The 19007-nt window shown below is 37.4% G+C and overlaps 1 protein-coding gene across 2 annotated transcripts in view; it reads right to left on the bottom strand.

The window, feature by feature from the left end:
• Window positions 1–19007, bottom strand: part of CDKL5 (cyclin dependent kinase like 5) — a 142101-nt gene that overhangs the window by 86074 nt on the left and 37020 nt on the right. For both annotated transcript variants that reach the window (XM_074858696.1, XM_074858695.1), the window contains exons 2-3: window positions 3557–3792; window positions 2978–3012 (exon numbers count right to left, since the gene is read on the bottom strand). In XM_074858696.1, the coding sequence (XP_074714797.1) occupies window positions 2978–3012; window positions 3557–3620 (99 nt within the window). In that variant the 5' untranslated portion in view covers window positions 3621–3792. The remainder of the gene's footprint in view (window positions 1–2977; window positions 3013–3556; window positions 3793–19007) is intronic.

A 19007-nucleotide genomic window follows, 5' to 3' on the forward strand; every position in this document is an offset into this window, starting at 1 on the left:
TGAAAGACACTGTGGCAAAAAGCTACATATTTATTGATGCACCAGTGGATTATATATTGGAAAATTGTTCCAATTAGGGGCCAGCTCCTCAATTCACACAGAATTTACCCTCTCACCAATACAATGGAGACACATTGATTTACAATAGCTGAGAATTTGATCCTGGCATGTTACCACTATTCATAAAGATGAATACAAATACTTCTACATTCAAATTCTTAGACATAATTGCTAGCTTTGCACAAAAAGAAAAGCACTACGTGCTGAGCGAACATGACCAACGATGGCCTGGTATATACCATACATACATTAAAAATACAACAACATTCTCTAGTTTTTATACTGTTTCCGGGCTTCTTGTGTGGTGCTGAATAGACTTACTATGTAATGCACTCAAAGTTTGACTGTGCTACCTGCAGAGAGATCATGTGGAAAAACTTCTTTTTTCATCCATACTAAAAAAATATATGCCCATCCCATCAGCAGCCAAACAAAAAAACCCACATGCCCTTGCATTTCCAGGTATTTCTGTTAAGACTTCATGAAAGTGAATTAAATGCTTGTTTTCCTATACAAGTAGGAAAGTTGCATTAAAAAACAGTTCTTGATCAAGAAGAACAACTACATATACCATCCTGCAATATGTTTTTTTCTTCCTTTGTATACAAGTAACTTTTCTTAATGCACAATCTTTGTTATCGTGGTTTGGTAGAAATTCCCATTTTGAGCTAATTAGTGACTGGTTTTAGGCCTCACCTAAAACCCACCCCTTTAGTTTATAACATGTTTGAAGTCACAGGAATTAGAATCTTCTCCCCTTTTCTTTCTCCCTTCCCCTTCCCATTAGAACGGTGTTTCTCTACAACTTCAGTTTTATCATGTTCATTCTAATCAGTGATTAATATCAGAACCTTAAAATTTCTGTCTATAATTTGGATCTTTTCTGTCTTAAGATAAATGAAAATCTGGAGCAAACAGGCAGCATCTTTTCACATCTTCAAGCTCTACTTCATACTGTCTCTTCAACTCTCTTCCTTAACAGTCACTTTTCCTCCATATTTAAAAGGAATAAGCCAAGTAAAAAATAACCAAATCCATCAAAAATGTAGAGACTAGTAAATAATTATATTTATTATGATGCTTATAATTAAACATGAACTAAACTCCTGGGGCAATTATCAAATGTTTTCTAGCCAACAAGTAGGCCACGTCTGCTCTGAATCTGGATGGTACCTTGCAAAAGACCTGGGGACAGGTGTGTCTCAACATATTTTACCAAGGCATAAAAGAAAAAAGTTAAGATGACAAACAGTCAGGGAAAAGGATGGGAAAAAAGATGTATGTCAAAGTTTAACTTTTAGATAGTTATTCTTTTTTAGTAAAACAGCCCCTAAAGTCATCTGCTCTTAGAGGTTGGGTGCAGTTTTTTTAAGTGAGGATCATAAATCAGTAAGCTTAAAATCGCAACATACCTTGCCTTTTCTTCAGTTCTCCATATACTGGAAACCCTAGGTCTTAGTAAACCCACTTGCTACAAGCTTTAATAAATACCACTTTGTTTCAGAACTTCAATACAGTTGTTTCGAAGCTTGAAGCTGCAGAAAAAAAATGGTGCAACTACCTACAAATTTAGATCCTCACAAGCAATTCAGTGTCTCTACACAGGCTGCAGGAAAAAATCACCTTCCCCTGCCAAAGAAAAGCCTTTCTTTTCTAGTCACCTGGTATATTGTAAGGTATTCTTATAGGAACTCTGACAGTATACTATACTGTTAGAGTAGTGAACTCTTTCAAATGAGGACATAACTAAAAATATGCAGAACTTAAATTTCTCTCAACAATGCAGGAAATCCTAGAAACTTCTTGAGACTTGGGAGGTTACCCTCCATAAAGAAGAGAGCTGCCTAGTATAAACTATATTGTCACTACCAAGGTACGCTCAAACTATTCACCCTGAATTATTATTCTGTAACTATCCAAAACCATCCAGTTTACCAAACACATTCTATTGAGTGTTATAATCTCCCACAAGCCTGACAAGGCTTCAGCTTGAGACAGGATCTTTCCAGGTTCTAATTTTTTTTTTCCTTTAAGTCAGTGTAATAGTGTAAGCCACTCCAAATATATGTCCTGTGCAAAAGTCCTCCTGTGTACATGTTACAAGCTGTCACAGGAACTCAGGCTCTCTGCACACTGTTAACTTTTTCTAGAAAAAGGTATGAACCACATATGAAGACTTTTATATATTCCTGGATCACTACAAATGAATCATTCTATGATTCTGAAATGTTTTGCTTCAGAAAAGTAGAATTTATTTTGTTATATGACTACACTGTAGCTCCAAAGACAGCAAAGTACCTCACGTCAGAGTTCCCTGTTGATGAGCGGCAAGTTCGGATACATCCAACTTACACAGTAGTTAAAATAGTGTAGACAGGTTGCCAGACTTCAATTTTGTCTGAAACACGGTTTTTTCTTTCTTTTTTTACTTATTCCTCTTCCAAATTAAAATCAACAAGCACAGAAGTCAGTGCTTGCTTATTGCAGTTTGATTGTCCAACACCTGTAGAACTTGCAGATGCATCCGACTCCCTCCCCCTGCCCCAAGACAGGTAAGTACTTATACAGCAGTATTTGGTAATTCATTTGACATTCTAATTGAGACTGTTTGAGCATAAACTGCATTCCAAAACATCTTTTCTTTTTTTCTTTTTTAAAAAACTCTTAGTTGAGATTAATGAAACATGAGTAATACTTCATGTATTTCAGATAAATATTAAACACCAAAAAATGGAGGTTTGGTAGTAGATATAGCCATTTCCTCTGACAGTATTGCAGTTAGAAAACTGAGTAACTGACTGCATGGAAAAGCACACCCCAACTGCCACATCTCACACATAGTCACATCTCAGTTATCAAAAGTCATTGTTTCACCCAAATACCAACACTTATGTCTGACTTAAGGCAATTTACTTACCTTGTGTCTGCATTTAAGTACGACGCCATAGGCTCCTGAAACAAAGAAGATAAGAGATAAACCATCTCAAAGCAGAAAAAAAAAAAGCAGCGAGATAAAACAGTCTTCAATCACCTCCTGGCTATAGAAATAATATTGCTCCCAGTATTATTATCCAAACTTGCACATACAGGTATTGTACTAAATTTCTCTGCACTGAAACAATTTTATAAAAATTGCTTGAAAGTAAATGGATTTTAAAATGCTGAAATTATTTCTTTAAATATACCTGCAGAGAAGTTTGACAACTTACATCTCCCCTAGTAACACTAAACAGAAATGAATATAGTAAACTTTAAAAAACCAAAAAAACACAAAAAAACCCACAACCACAAAACTGTGCCATTTCTCTTCCTTTCATCTTCCAAACTTCTCCTTCCACCTGAGAATGGAATTAGAAGGAGCTGTAGAGAAAAAAACTGATGTTTCTTAAGATCTGCATACAAGCAATATTTTGCAAATGAAAGCTTACTACCATCAAGAGGACTAAGTCAAATCTATATAAAATTCCAATTAGTTTTCTATTAAGATACTACTTACCTTCACCTACAACCCCAAGGATCTCAAATTTATTCATCACATTACCAATGTTAGGAATCTTCATCAAGACAAATTCCTCTTACGGTGAGAGCCACAAAACATGGCACAATGGGGAGCGTCCAAAGATTTTGCAAAAGGCAATTGTGAAAAGGCTCTTGGGAAAAAAAAAAAAAAATCCACCTTGATCAACCAGACTCCTCACACCTTTTCTTAATTTCTAGGCAGCCAGTAGCTTCCTGGGGAAAGAAGAGAAAATGTAATCAGTACTTCGTTTTATTTCAGTAAGAGTGCAGTGGTATATATACATCACACCAAGATTGTCTAACAATTGTTAGCAGACAATTAATTTACTTCTACATTTTATGATCAAGAGAGCTTAGCAGCATGTATAATGGGCGGAACCTATTGAGAACATGTATCTGACAGAACAGCCGGCCTTGTAATCCCATACTTAGTATGTCTATTACAATAGTAACTAACTTACATAAAGTTGTTTTCTACAGGACAGAAGCAAACAAAAATGTTGATAGGAATTACCACAGAGAGCAAAAATACACCTATAATTGCTTATGTTCTCAGCTTGGTGTACATTGACAGGTAGGTATAAAAACAAATGGTGTTTAGTCAATTTATTACTTGTCCACTGTAATGACAAAAAGGATAAGGTAGAAAGAACACTAAACAATAGAAAATATTCTTCTACTGCTATTTTCTGTGATTGTTTAAAAAAATAAAGGAAATTATTTGCTAGACTGACTAGCAATCAGATATAGAAAATTATTTCCATTATAAGCTTATTCAATGGAAATGTAATAAACAGCAAAAAAACCCCCCAATCGTTTTCAAAGGGTTTTTTTCCATGTTTCCCAAACACTGAAGCAATTTGTCAAATCAAGCAACTATACACAGGGAAAAGAACAAAGTTTTTTGTGTCTGTTTTAGGCTCACCCCATCTCTCCCATAATCTTCTAAATCTGATAAACTAAACACACCAAAGTTTGGTTTTGCTAATTCAGACTGCATTTTTACCGCTAATATTAAAGACATACATCCCACATACAAAAATGGGAAAAAAGCTAAAATTGCTTCACCATGAATTGGACGTATGGCATTTCCACAGCTCAGTTCTCCAACAACAGGACTACTCATGAGGAACAAGACGGCAGGACAGAAGTGGACTCATTTAATTAACTTGTGTGTAATGGGTGAGAGTGACCTAATGATACTGGCTTCAGCTCACACACACAGGAAGCCTCATTGCTATTTACTATAAGCTAGGGGTGCTGGCCAAAAGCCCTGTGTTGATTAAGTCACGCACAAGAAGAAGGACGACTTAAGGGTGGAGGGACATCACAATGACAGTAACCTCAGCAAGACACAGGGAAATAATTTGGGGGGTTTTGTTATTTTAGAAGCAACAATCTAATCAACCACAGCATTTGGGAAACAAACTTTGAAAACAAAGCAGTGACTTATGAATTAAAGGGATGGTTATGGGGTTTTTTGTTAGTTTTTAAAAACAGTTACCCACTCCTTAATGGATTATTTCAGTGGTTTAAGTTACTGTCTTAATTTTTTCTTCACTTGTGAATTGTATAAATAGCCTTTCCTTTCCCTTCCCTATACTCTCCTCCTGTCTTACTTGGCATGTACTTCTCACAAAAGCCTTTGTGCTGTTTGTCCAGGCTTTCTGGTTACAGCAACGAACTAAAAAAAAAAAAAAAGAACTCCTGGAAAAAGCATGAACATGTGCTCAGTTGCACCCATCAACAGAACAGAGCCTGCACTGAGCTGCTTCATCTTTCTACTGAAACAGGCTGGTGCCAGGCACACGGGCGCAGCAGGCTGTCCCCATGCTGCAGCTGAGTGACAGAAATACAGCTAGAGACCTTGAAAGAACCATTAATGCCATAACGTAAGCAGGATGCAAGAAAACAGGTCAGCCACGTTCAAACCAGCAAAAATACTTGCTGGAAAGAAAGGAACAGTCAGAAAACATATACTCTGTTTTCTATTAGCATTATTCATTAACATCACCAAATCCGCTACTTCAGTTCCCAACATTATTCACTGACAAGTCTTTCTAGAAATTAGTTTGCAATAACATTCATTACTTATTTGCTAATGTTATCACCATACATTGTCTTTCTGTCCTACAGTGTACACAATACTTTTTGGATCTATGACAAAACAGTAAAGACGCTTATGAGATAATGTATCAAAAACTCAACAAGAAATTTAGATGCAGTTTCCTCTGTCGTTCATTCATAATTTCTAAATTTCTTATAAACTACTTAAAGCTATACAGGCCTGCAGCTTGTGATTCAGAGTTCTGCAAGCGTATTCAGTACGTATCGTATTTTTTTATTGTGAATAAAGGTTAGATTTGCAAGCAGCTAACCTTCCTTTCTGAAATCCAGTACTACACACTTTCCTCTCCTCACTGATCATGCAAGTTTTCCCTTTTTACTTCATTACAAGTAAGAGCTACAGAAAGCTGATCCGCTTGTTACACTGGTGCTCCTGGACGCACGACATCTAGAGCAGCATTCACATGTAATTCCCTAAAGGTAAAAGCCTGTCAACTCACTTACCGATGTTCATTCACCACTAGTAATAGTTAGATAGGCCATTTCACCTGGCCCAAAGAAACACACAAACCAGCTTCTAGAGTTCTCCCCAAAGTGCATCATGACGGACAGCAAAGGTAATATAGATGCATGTATAGGGGGACTCCCAAAAGAAAAGTGCACTTGAGTGACCCACCTCTTTTGCACTAGCTCCAGAGTCATCTTCGTGCAAAACTCTGCTGAGAGCACTTTATGAGAACCTAATCTTTAAATGAAAAGGAGAGCTAATGAAAAGATGACAAGTGGCATGCAGCAGCAGTATGGATTCATACCCAAACACTTTTTGCAACTGCTCTTTTGCCACATCTCCTCAAGCAGGACACTAATTCAGACTAGTTCTCTCCTGCAACATTAGTGGAGTCAGACTAGCTAGACCCATCTAATCCCTAGACAAGACGTATATACTTGTTTGAGATTTCTGCCTTCAAAAGCTCCCTGAACGATTGAAAAGAAAGTGCTAAAAATACTTGCTCAGTGGGAGCACCCACTGAACTTTCTGGGATATTTCTGCTTTTCGAAAGGCACCGGCCTTGTTAAGACTGTTTTTGAAACCACTGATTCTTGCAGAGAAATCTGGTAACATGAACTCGAACTCTGTACATCACTTGTGAATGGCAGAGTGAGCAACTGTAATAATAAAAATAAAATCAAGAAGTTTTAACCAACAAAGTAGTTTCAAGAAAGTTATCCATAACAAGAATTGCATTATGCTGTAACTTCGTGAAGACAGTGTATTCTTTCAAGCTGAACACTGGAAATAGCAAGGAAAACCTTATTAATAGCAACCACAATTTCATTCTTTGCACTGAGTACCATATAAGTCTGTTTCAATAAGTTGCCTGCTGGCTAGAATGATAAGCCTAGCATAAGAGGAAATAAGCCCATTCTTTACCTCTCAAAGGTTCTCAGTAGGAAACGCACTCATTCTCCTAACATCCCTTTCTGAGGCAGCCAGATTCACAGTACATCAACAATTTATGAATTAAACCAACAGATCTGAAAGGGACTCAATGTTACCTCGGCATTCTACAAAACACAGAGCCAATTCAGGAAAAAGAAACAAGAATAAATTAGTTTTACTCAGTCCAGAGCTGTAACAGTGTGAGGTTTTAATCAAATGTAGTTGTTTTGCAATAGGATGTAAGGCTATATGCAAAAACCAAAAACTGTATAAGCATTCTGGGAATGAACAGATGGACTAATACAGCATTACAGTACCTGATCATTTGCATTTAAATTAAAACAACGGGGAAAAACCCTAGCTCTTCTCCAATTCCTTTTCCTTTCATGACCATTGAGAATTCTAGAGCATCACCCAAAAGCATTCAACTTAACCGCTCACTCCAAGGCCTCAATCCTAAATAAAAATGCCACACATTATTTCATAATCATCAATAGCTGGGCAGGGTGGGAGGAAGCACTTTTTACATAGTTAGATTTTAGTAGGGACACTTAGCGATAATTATGAAAAAACCTGAAGTGGACATTTGTCTTCACAAAATCTGGAGAAATTAAACCATGTTCTAGAAATATAGATTTGCATATCAATGTGTTGTACATCAAGTGTACAGTTCATTTCATATATCAAGACAGAGAAAGTACAATTTGCACCTGGATGAAGTCAGTTACAAACTTCTAATTGACTTCAAAGTCATCCATTAGCTTTTAAACAAGCTTCTTGCCAGTAAATAATACAGCCCTCTTGCTCTCCTAAAACAAGAAGTAAACTTAATATTTTTATTTATTTATTTATTTACTTTTACTCAGTGAGAAGATACAATTAAGAATTTCTAGAGGCTGGTTACATTTAACAAAACAGTGGGTCAGTAAACAGACATAAAGAACTTATACCATATAAGCATTTTTGATGGTTACGCATTAATCCAAACCCTGGCAGATCTTTGGCTGTACAAGGTACACACGTGAAAGAGGGCATTCACCACCTCTATTAGTCATGATGTGTCACTACTACAGCACCCTTCCTTCTTCTCCCCTTTATATGCATAATTATGTTTCTTGAAATTTTCCAGGAACACCCTAGTTTGAGTTACTAGCACCTAATTCAGTGTTATAACAGAATATACAAGTGACAGGGTCAAGAAGATAGTCAGAGAAATTTTTCTGGATTTATTGATCCAGATGAATGCTCCAGGAATATTGTGAAGAATTACAAATTAGGAAGAACAAATTCAGTATTTGAACAGCTGTGAGGAGGAAGCTAGTAGTAATATTCTGACTTTAAGAATGGAGAGAGAAAAAATACAATAAAATGCAACAATCATATTGCTTGTGAAAATTTGCCAGTCTCACTCCTGAATTTGGAAAAAAGATACCACTTTTTCTTCCATTTTATGGATGGACAGCAGACCTAATGGGACAAGGTTCTGCAGGAAGAGCGATCAAGATTTCATAATATGGAGAAACTCACAATGTGGAAGTTGGGGGAAAAAAAAAGCTGAAGAAGAGATAAAAAGCAACAAGAACTTGCAATTAAGCAAACCATTTTTCATACTCTAGGCTCCAATCTATCCTCCTCTGCTCATAAAAAAAAATTAGGAATGAAAAGAACAGCTGGTGAAAATAAATACAGAATTTAGAAAACCGTCAAACTTGAACAAATTATGTAAAAAAAAAACACCAAGGTTGCTTGCACAAGCTCACAGTTTTTAAAATTCAGCTTCAGCATGCTTTTATTGACACTGCTAATAACATCATTGGAACTTGACTTCACTGTTGTTGGTTTTTGGAGTTATTTTGCCTTTTTTTTCCTTTGTCAATAGCTGTTGATATGCTGAAACCTACAGACTCATCTGAATGAGTTATACATCAAGGGAAGTCATTGTCACAAAACTGGCCTAAAAGGCAGCAGGCCTCCATGGCAGCAGGGCCAGAGGTAGAGGGAGGAAGATCCTGAACAAAGTTCCCATCCTGCAGCAAGCACACAACTAGGAAAAGTGTTGAATCAGCTCCCGACTATTAAAGATGTTGGTTAAATTCCTAAAGGAAAACTGGGCTTGCAGACCAGGGCCCCAATAATGATTTGGTTTGTTTTATCTTGTTCTCTTGAGTGCTCTTCCTTTTGTATGCAAGTATAGATTCAAAAATAAATTCAGCTCATCCTGGATATATGAACTAAATTCACTTCTCTGAGTTAAAGCACAGGATTCATGAGCTTCTCTAACAGCTGTGGCCAACTCAAAAGAGTGGGTGCTTAGCAGGATGCTTCTAAGACCATAGTGACAAATAAGCAGACTGATTATCAAAGCTTGAGCACAAAAGCAGCTCCCATGAGTCATAACAGAAGGACAGGAAAGACAATTTTGCTTCCATTTTAGTCTTCCTCTCCAATAAGAACCTTAACAAATATATCTATTGTGGGTGTGACAGCTTCTTACGCAGTTTATGCTGGTCCTTACGCACACTGGGCGGTCTTCACCATACCTGTAGCAGCGCTGAAGAAAAACAACCAGTGTTCAAAGGCTAACACTCTCAACAGCAACCTCTTAAATCCAAAGCCTTTGCAGTTTAATCTGGCACAAGGAGCCTGACACACATTCACTTCTATCAAATAGAAGAGCCCAACATTTGTAGTTGAAGTAAAATCACACTTCTGCTTACTGACATACTGCTAGGCAGATGTCGGCAAGGAAAAAAAAAGTTGGGTACTTTTTTTTAGATAAAAGAAGGTCTTATTTCATAACAGAATGTCTTCCTGTGGAATAAGATAGTATTTCTTTATCTGACACAATATTTATAGTGGACTCAGAAGTTGGTTCTTTCATTTTAATCTTTCCCTCTCTTCTCAGAACACCAGTCTCCAGTAATATCCTATATTCATTTGTCATGTTGCCTACTATTTAGTCCCATACTATCTTTGACAACCTGCCATGGACTTTAAATCCCCAGGCTATAAAATAATATTACAGGCATAGCTTTTTCATCTTTAATAATTAAAAAAAAAGCTACTATTTTCAGAGTTACACATTAGCACTCACTTTGTAACTCAATTCCCACATTTCTGTTTGAAGATTCATGCTTAGAAAAAAAAGTGTTGAGCATAAAAGTCTTCTTTCTTTACTACAAAAAAGAAAAAAAAAAAAAAAAAAAAAGAGTACATTCAAAGTCCTGAGCAGAGAGAGTTCCTGTCCGAGAAAAGTACAATACATTACCTTTAAGGGAACATGTTAGAATCACTGAGCAGCCAGTCAGTTGAAGGACTGCTCTAAAGTTGGAGCTCAGCAGGGTATTTGTGGAAAAAAAGGCCTCTCACATTCTCCAGTCCCTCTATTCTTTGGCAGCCTACTGCCAAAAAGCGCACTGCTAGGTTCCTCTCCGCAATAGCAACAACCACTAACTGTGCCCCAGCAATCCTATACCGCCATGCTGGCAGCAGACAGAACAATAGATGCAGAAGACCTGGCCACTTAGAAAAAAGTCCTCTGATGCATTCCTAACTGGATCAGCCACCAAATCTTTCATACGCACACACACAAAGCATACCGGTGATTTAAAAAGACTGTCTCTTAACAAAAAAAGACTAAAATTCTTCTAATCTGACAAACTTTCTCCCTCCTACCAACCCAGTTTTGTCTTCATTGTTCTAAAATAACTCCCCTTCACATTCTAAAAGTCAGATGTTCCTCTCTGCACTGGCTTTGGCTGGGATGGAGCTTTCTCATAAAAGAACAGAAAAGCAAAGGTGAATATAAAGTATTTATATATAGCAAATGAATGCTGAAACTAAATTCTGTGGGCATTCTAATGCAGATCAAAATAACCGCAATGACTACTCTTCCTTGTAATCTTCAAACATATCATTAAATACAGATTACTGGTTCACTATCTGAAGTAAAAAGAAAAAAACCCCATAAATCACTTTTTCCTTTAAAAGGACATACCAAAAGACATGGAAAAAACATAAAAATATGAGGGGGAAGCCCCTCCAAATGTAATACTAAATTAATAAGAAAATACAATACATGCAAGCAAACAGAATTATATTTTAATTACACTATAAAAATTTTCATTTCTTCTCAATGCGTTTTCCAGGCAAATAGTCAGAGGCATTTTATTTAAATAATACCAATCCATCTTTGACAAAGTTAACCTTACAAAAAATGCCATCAGAAGTTTTCAATAAAGGACAAAAAGAAGCCATTCAATTACTAACTGCCCTAACACTCAAAGACAGGTCATTTGAAGAATAAATTCACATTAGTATGCAAGCACATGTGCAGGAAACATATTTAAAGAAACAACTCAAAGGCTTTAATTATTGGTTCTTTCATGAAAGTCATTACAAGTGATTAAACCACTCAGTGGGCAAATGGTGTCTAGTGGGGATTTTGGGGGAAGTGTTGGGGGCTTTTTTGTTTTGTTTCAGTTTGCTTTTTTTTCTTTAATTAGAAAAAGACTCACTAACTCCATCAACCTAAAAGCAGCTTGCTTCAAAAAATCCAAGGAAATTGAAACCTATAGAAACATCCCTTCATACAAAGTTTTACCTGAATGTGAAGATATTGCTACTATTTCTATGTGAGTCTATCACAAGAGATTTGCTCCAATTTAACAGATTTCTGAGATAACAGTGAGTACAATTAATACTAAAAATATTTGAATGTGCTTATTTTAACACTCCATAGGGTATTTTTATTATGTCCATTATCAGAGTAACTGAACACCAACCATGTTTAAATAAAATGTGAGTTTTGCCATACTTTCTAGTTGAAAAAAACCTGTTAAACTTACACAGGTGAATAAATCATTTAAGTGAAACCCAAGCCAAGAAGCCTAATCTCCGAAGTGGCTCAGACTGCATTAAGACCTTATGACTGTTATAATAAGCTGAAGTTCAATAAAAAAGATTCACATTCCAGATAGAGAAGCAAAAAGAAAAAACAAATCCCAACAATTCCTCTCAATTAACATAAGCTTCCTTGAAACAGAGGGTGAAAGCTTTGAGTCTTCTGGAATGCAGCACCACAGAAGCAGCAGCGGCAATCTATCAGGTACCAAGGGCAATTCTAGTTAGGACTCTGAATATTAAAGTGAAAACTCTGAAATAAACTTTGTGTTCAGTGAAAATCCACTGCAGAGAAAGTACAGCAACAGAGCAATCAACTAGTAATGTTACAACAGATGACCTCATGCTGAGCTGCCTAGAACACCTTCAGGTAGGGGAACTTCAGTTTGCTATGTAAATTACTGCAAACCTATTTGGAAAATATATTAAGGGAACCAAGTCAATTTGCAAAACCTGTAAACAGCTTTCCCGTAGAGAAAAAAAATACAGAAACAAAACCACAAATTTAGAGCTCTCATGTAAAAGCAGCAAAAATCAACTTGAAAATAGTCAGGCAAAAGCAAAGACGACCAGAATATTATCTTTTGCACAAGATCATATGTTTATCTTGAACACTGCTAACTGATCAGTGAATGGATACTAATGAAGAGTTCATCTGTATACAAGAAAAAATACGCTGGGAGCAACACTTACTCATAGTCATTCATGTACCATTTGTTTTACCTAAACGCAAAATTTAAGTTCTATTGAAATTATAGTGAAACTGTGGTGGTGGTGAAAACAGGCTGTTGTGACTTTTATTTTCTTTTGAATATCTGTACTCAAAAATCTCTTCAATGATCAAAAGATCCACTTTTGTCTGATACAGCATGAAATAAAACTGGATAGTTCAGAGCTTGGCAGTTTAAAAATTCTAAAACGTAGTGGTTACGGATTTAAAACAACTAGAGTATTAGCTAAAGCAGAAGTTCTTTTTCAGAAACAAGTGAGCCACCACTGTGCTTCAAATTGCAAAGCTGCAAGTGAACTCCAGGTTGGAAGACATGCTTGTATTAGTATGCTGCAAGGCAGGGGGCAGTTCTGCTACAAGGAAATTGGTAGAACTACTACCTTCAATAAAGATTAAAGGAAACTGAGAAATTAGAATTTATCAAGGCTAACAGTGACATCCTGGATCACAGTAAGGCTGAATGTGAACCCTGCAACCAGCCTTGGACCACTGGAGAGACTTACTCCCTTAAAGAAACCGTTTGAGAAAACTACTGAAATTCATAGAATACTTTCCCCTGTATACCCTTCCCCTATGAATTTAAGCTACAGTGGAAAAATTATTTGTTATTTCTAAACTTGGTATCTCTAATTCTATATTAGAACAGATGAGATTATGATTGCTATTTTATTTCTCAAACTTTAAAGACTCCCAAACCCCTATTATGAAATTGTACTGGAAAACTTTTGGCAGCGGTGGGGCTACAGGGGTGGCTTCTGTGAGAAGCTGCCAGCAGCTTCCCCTGTGTCCGACAGAGCCGATGCCAGCCGGCTCCAAGACGGACCCGCCACTGGACAAGGCCGAGCCCATCAGCGATGGTGGTAGCGCCTCTGGGATAACGTATAAATAAGAAGGGGAAAAAGTTGCTGAGTGACAGCAATTGCAGCCAGAGAGAGGAGTGAGAATATGTGAGAGCAACAGCTCTGCAGACCCCAAGGTCAGGGAAGAAGGAGGGGAGGAGGTGCTCCAGGCGCCGGAGCAGCGATTCCCCTGCAGCCCGTGGTGCAGCCCATGGCGGGGCGGGCTGTGCCCCTGCACCCATGGAGGGTAACGGTGGAGCAGATCTCCACCTGCAGCCCGTGGGGGACCCCACGCCGGAGCAGGTGGGTGCCCGAAGGAGGCTGTGACCCCGTGGGAAGCCCACGCTGGAGCAGGCTCCTGGCAGCACCTGAGGGGAGGAGCCCCGCTGGAGCAGGTTTGCTGTCAGGACTTGTGACCCCGTGGGGGACCCAGGCTGGAGCAGCCTGTTCCTGAAGGGCTGCACCCCGTGGGAGGGACCCCAGGCTGGGGCAGTGGATGAGTGTGAGGAGTCCTTCCCCTGAGGAGGAAGGAGCAGCAGAAACAACATGTCACCAGAACCGCCATTTCCTGTCCCCCTGTGCTGCTCAGGGGTAGGAAGTAGAGAAATGGGGAGTAAAGTTAAGCCTGGGAAGAAGGGAAGGGTGGGGGGAAGATGTTTTTTAAGATTTGGTTTTATTTCTCATTATTCTACTCTGATTTGATTGGTAATAAATTAATTTTCCCCAAGTCGAGTCTGTTTCGCCTGTGACTGTAACTGGTGAATGATCTCTCCCTGTCCTTATCTCAACCTACAAGCCCTTTGTTATATTTTCCCTCCCCTGACCAGTTGAGAAGGGGAGTGACAGACTGGCTTTGGTGGGCACATAGTGTCCAGGCAGGGTCAACCCAGCACAGAAACCTAATTGCAAAGACTTTTAATCACTTACAATGTTCACTTCTCTCCTGTTTATTTCAACTGTTAGATGCATTCTTGGGTCTTGTCTTTAATTAGATGTCATGCTCTTTGATAAGGAAACGTTTTTGCGATGTTGAAGGCCTCTGGTGGTTGTTATAAGGTAACTTATAGCATGTTTTCAAACATTACATCTTTATGGTATTGGTTCTTTGCATGAACAGAACTGCTGTGGTAAAATACAAGTTTTTATGTAAATGAAAGTCTTACCAGGTGACTCCGGAAAAAACTTCAAAAAGATTAGGAGACAATTTGATTAATCTCTGGAAACCGGATGTGGTAATAATTTTATTTTTTTAATAATAACACTTTTAATGCCAGCTTCCATAATGACTTTAAAAAATAAAATCAAGTAATAGCTTCACTTGCTATTTCAGCCTAGTAGTTTCCATTTAATAGTTAAAAAAGATATTTTAAATATCCCATAACATGAAAAATACTCTCAAAAGTATCAGTATTCAGACAAACTTTAATACAAATGCAGCCTGTACTTGTTTTATAAATTCATCCACCACCATCAATATACTGGCAAAACATACATATCTAATGAAGTATGCTTAACTACTATTTTTGTCCAAAAGTTTAGTATTTAAAATAAAACCCCAGTGAAAGAATGCCACAGTCCAGGTCAACATTATTATTCTAGCAAACATGTCTCTAAACAAATAGAAGAGTTTTCTACTGAAAGGCATGAGCTACCTCAAAAAAAAAAAAGTGGAAGGCTAGTATTTACAAGTTAGTCTCTATAATCTGAAGAATCATCCAGATTAGAAATATTATCTATCAGTAGAAAAATATTTAAACATAAATAGGAAAATGGCAGGTGCATGGCCTCTCTCCCAAGCAGACTGCTTCACAAGTGCCAATAGAGCTTCTCTCTGGTATGCTGACAGCTTTTGCATGGGCGATTCTCAGGGCAGCAAAAGCATGTCTGGATATGTTAGTGACCCAAAAGAGGACCTGGAAAAACAGGTCTTGAGAAAAGGGAGATGCATCTAAACAGTAAACAGTGTTGGCAGGTCTGCCAAAGGAAAGGTAATAAAAAAACCTCATAATTGTGATTTTCATCCTTCATGCATTTCTCTATCCTTTGAGTCTTCTAAGTTTAATTATAGAGTGGGGAAGAGAAGTGAAAAAAGAGGGAAGGCAATGCCGCTGGCAAAGGGCAAGAAGGGTGGGTGAGGGAGGAAGGGAAACTACCCCAGGGAGTCACAGAAAACAGTGAAAGACTGGCATATGGGGAAGTTGTGGAATGAAAGAAAAGAGGAAAACAAAAACTTAAGATGTTTCAGGCATGAGCAATGAGTTCATCATAAGTTTTGAGATTTATATTAGCTTACAAAAAAATAGAGTTGCAGCACCGAAAAGTCAATATTTGCATAGCTGACTTTCTTGATTCTAATATATCTACTTAATTCTTGTACAAATAGTCTTGTAACATTAAGGGAAATAGAAGTAATTTGAGAGCTCTGAACACAAAAGTCTACTCCCAGCAAACCATTATTATTTATTTTCTGTAAAAGGAAAGTTAAAAATATGTAAGAAAATAAGGGCTGGCAACACTAGAGGCCGTATCATGTCTCAGAGGATTAAAAAGAATTTTCCGAAGTTCAGTTACACCTAGTGACAGAGGCTGTAAGGAAGCTTCCAAGGTGAAAGACTCTTCAAATCAAAAAGATGAAAGTTGTCTCTCGTTTGCTGTAAGCAAGTTGTACAAAACTATATACATATAGTGACAGGCCTAAATATTGTTCAACAAGAATCTAGAACTGGATGGGTACATATCAAGACATGTCATCATCCGTCACATGCAGTAATCACAAAGCAACAACACACTGACCCACCCTGTGCCTAACCCAGCACATGCAACCAAAGAAGCCACTGCCCAGCAGGTAGGAAGACAACATTTAAGATTACTGCACTATATAATTCCTTTCCACTAGCATTCTCTTTTTGCCTTTAACATTAGAAGAGTAATCTCCGCTTTCCTCTGTAACCCAGATAGAATGGGGGATACACTATTTACTCAGACAAAATGTCAGATATAATTCTTATAATCTTCTTTGGATTATACCACTTTCTTTGCTGCTGAGACTGCATACTAAACCAATTTCAATGCAAGTTTAACACTTATGCCTCTTGCGGTGCTGAATACACACTTCCTATTCCCATCTGCTCATATCTCAAAAAAACCCAAACCCAGCCAAACCCAACCTACCAAAACACTACTTTATAGAGCTGAATACCTGCTGCTAGAGACAGATTTTATAAAGACAAGTAATGCAAAAGTCTCCATCCTGAGCTGGAATTTCAAACATGGATGTTAAATGCATTTCATAGTCTTATCTGCATCCATTTTGCAACTGATAAAAATACTTAGTAGTTTAGAATAACTCCATTTCTCTGCTTGCATGCTCTGATTTTTTTACAAAAAGCAACATACTTTCAAGACAATTTGCATGCAGCATTTTGCAACAAAACACAGCTAAAGTATTTTTTCCCACTGCAAGGTATTTACTAGACTGCAGTAATTCTCTTAGCACTTTTAAAGCTTGAAACACACCTTCTGTTGAATGCTGTGAGTCAGTTTTAATGACAGTGTTATGTTCTATTGCTCTGTAGCTTATGCAAGAGAATGAATTTTCATTAAGTACCCAACTTTAGAAGCCACCTTCTCTTCTCCATTGTTAATACTGAACAATGGTAAAAAAATTAGGCTACATTCCCTGCCTGCTTTCTTATTGTTTTAAAAAGAATAAATCTAATCAGCTACCTGTAATGTAAAATGGACATAAAATCTGTTATTGTCACCTTATGGATATGTACTTTTTTCCCCAGAAAGCTAGTATACAGAAAAAAATGAGTAATGACAGTTTTCATATTTAGTAACATTTCAAAATTTTAGTCAAGTGTTACCTGATTAGCGTCATTCTTTTCCCTTACCCTGCTTGCAGGAGAATTTACCTTTAAATGACTTAATCTGGAAGAAAACTAACAGTTAACTTCACAAGGAGGAGGATAAAACAGTCCAACATGCTAATTCAAGGGAGAAAAAAAAAAGAGGGAGTAAAAATTATCGCCTAGTTTATAGATTAACTTTTGAAGACTGTCACTGCTGTCATTGGGGGAGTATGCAATAGCTTTGACTTTTTCAAGAAATTCAACAAGAAAAAGTTATAACGCAACATCTTTTGCCATGATGCATCTTTTAGTCCAAACAATGGTCCAATCTAAGTATGCTTTTCTGTCATTTGCTTTGTCCCCTTGTTTGAAATGCCCCAACCCCCTCACCTCCCTAGAAGAGTACATTATATATATGTTGGGGCTTTTGGGGCCTTTTTTGTTTTTATTGAAAACATGATTACACTTTGATCAGCTTGACAAAATGAAGGTTTGGCTAATTTGTTCCTAGAAATATGACTGGCCCCTCACAAATAGACCCACAAGTAGCTATACAGACATATATAGTTAATGGGGGTTTTTATCTCTACATACATATCCACAGAGAGAAATGCACATGTGCATGCACCTGCTCCCAATGACAGGGGACAAATTCCTCCACCCAATAAATTTATTTTCTTAGAACTTCAGCTAAATGGTCACGTTTCTTTTCTTTATTGAAAATGAATGTGAATAAATTGGATTACCTCTTCTACTCTCCACTTTCTAGAAATGAATCATACATAAGCTAAAAGCTTCCTCCAAATCAAAACTTAATCTCTTTTTAGCACTTTTAAACAGATCCCAAGTTGCCCAAGCAAAAAAAAAAAAAAGTAATTTATTTCATATTTTAAGTATAACTTCACAAGTTGAACTCTACAAGAACGAAGAAAGGGTCTGATGGATATGTTCCTCCATGGCTGGCAGATCTGCTATAAAAGGCTAAGCCATTAAAGTCATAAATGACACTTTTTCCATGCAGAAAAAGCACCAAGAAAGCCAAGAGAAAACCAGATCCCACACAGACCTGTAGACTCAAATACTGATACAGACAACTGCTTTCTGAAAGCTGTACATAGAAAACACTTGTAAAATAAAGCAACACTTCAGACTGAAGAAATTATACGTTTACAAACCTGTAAAGGTAGCAGCTCATGAATTAACAAAGTAACTGCACCTGCAGGAGGGTGTAACTGATATGCAAATCACAGGTAAGAAGATATTTGCCCAGCATATTGGAGAACATGAAGACAACTGTAAGAAAAACATCAACAGTCTCCAGCACTAAAAGAGGCAGTTTCTCAAAATACGAAGTCTGTCGTTATTGCCCTGAGATGTGAAAGCAGATTATAATGCCCTTTTTATTAATTTGCAATTAAAAACAGAGATGCAAAATCTAATACCATTCTCATCTTGTTTGGGGGTGTGAGGAGGAGGTATCAGCCCTTTTACTTATGTAAAAGCAAGCCTCTTTTTTTTCTTCCCTTAGAACTTCTCCTTATAGTACTTGAATCTGCTCCAATAAGCAGCTCTCAATTCACTTCAGAAATATATTC

The sequence above is a fragment of the Strix uralensis genome, chromosome 2 (assembly GCF_047716275.1).
Source record: "Strix uralensis isolate ZFMK-TIS-50842 chromosome 2, bStrUra1, whole genome shotgun sequence".
Lineage (NCBI taxonomy): Eukaryota > Metazoa > Chordata > Aves > Strigiformes > Strigidae > Strix > Strix uralensis.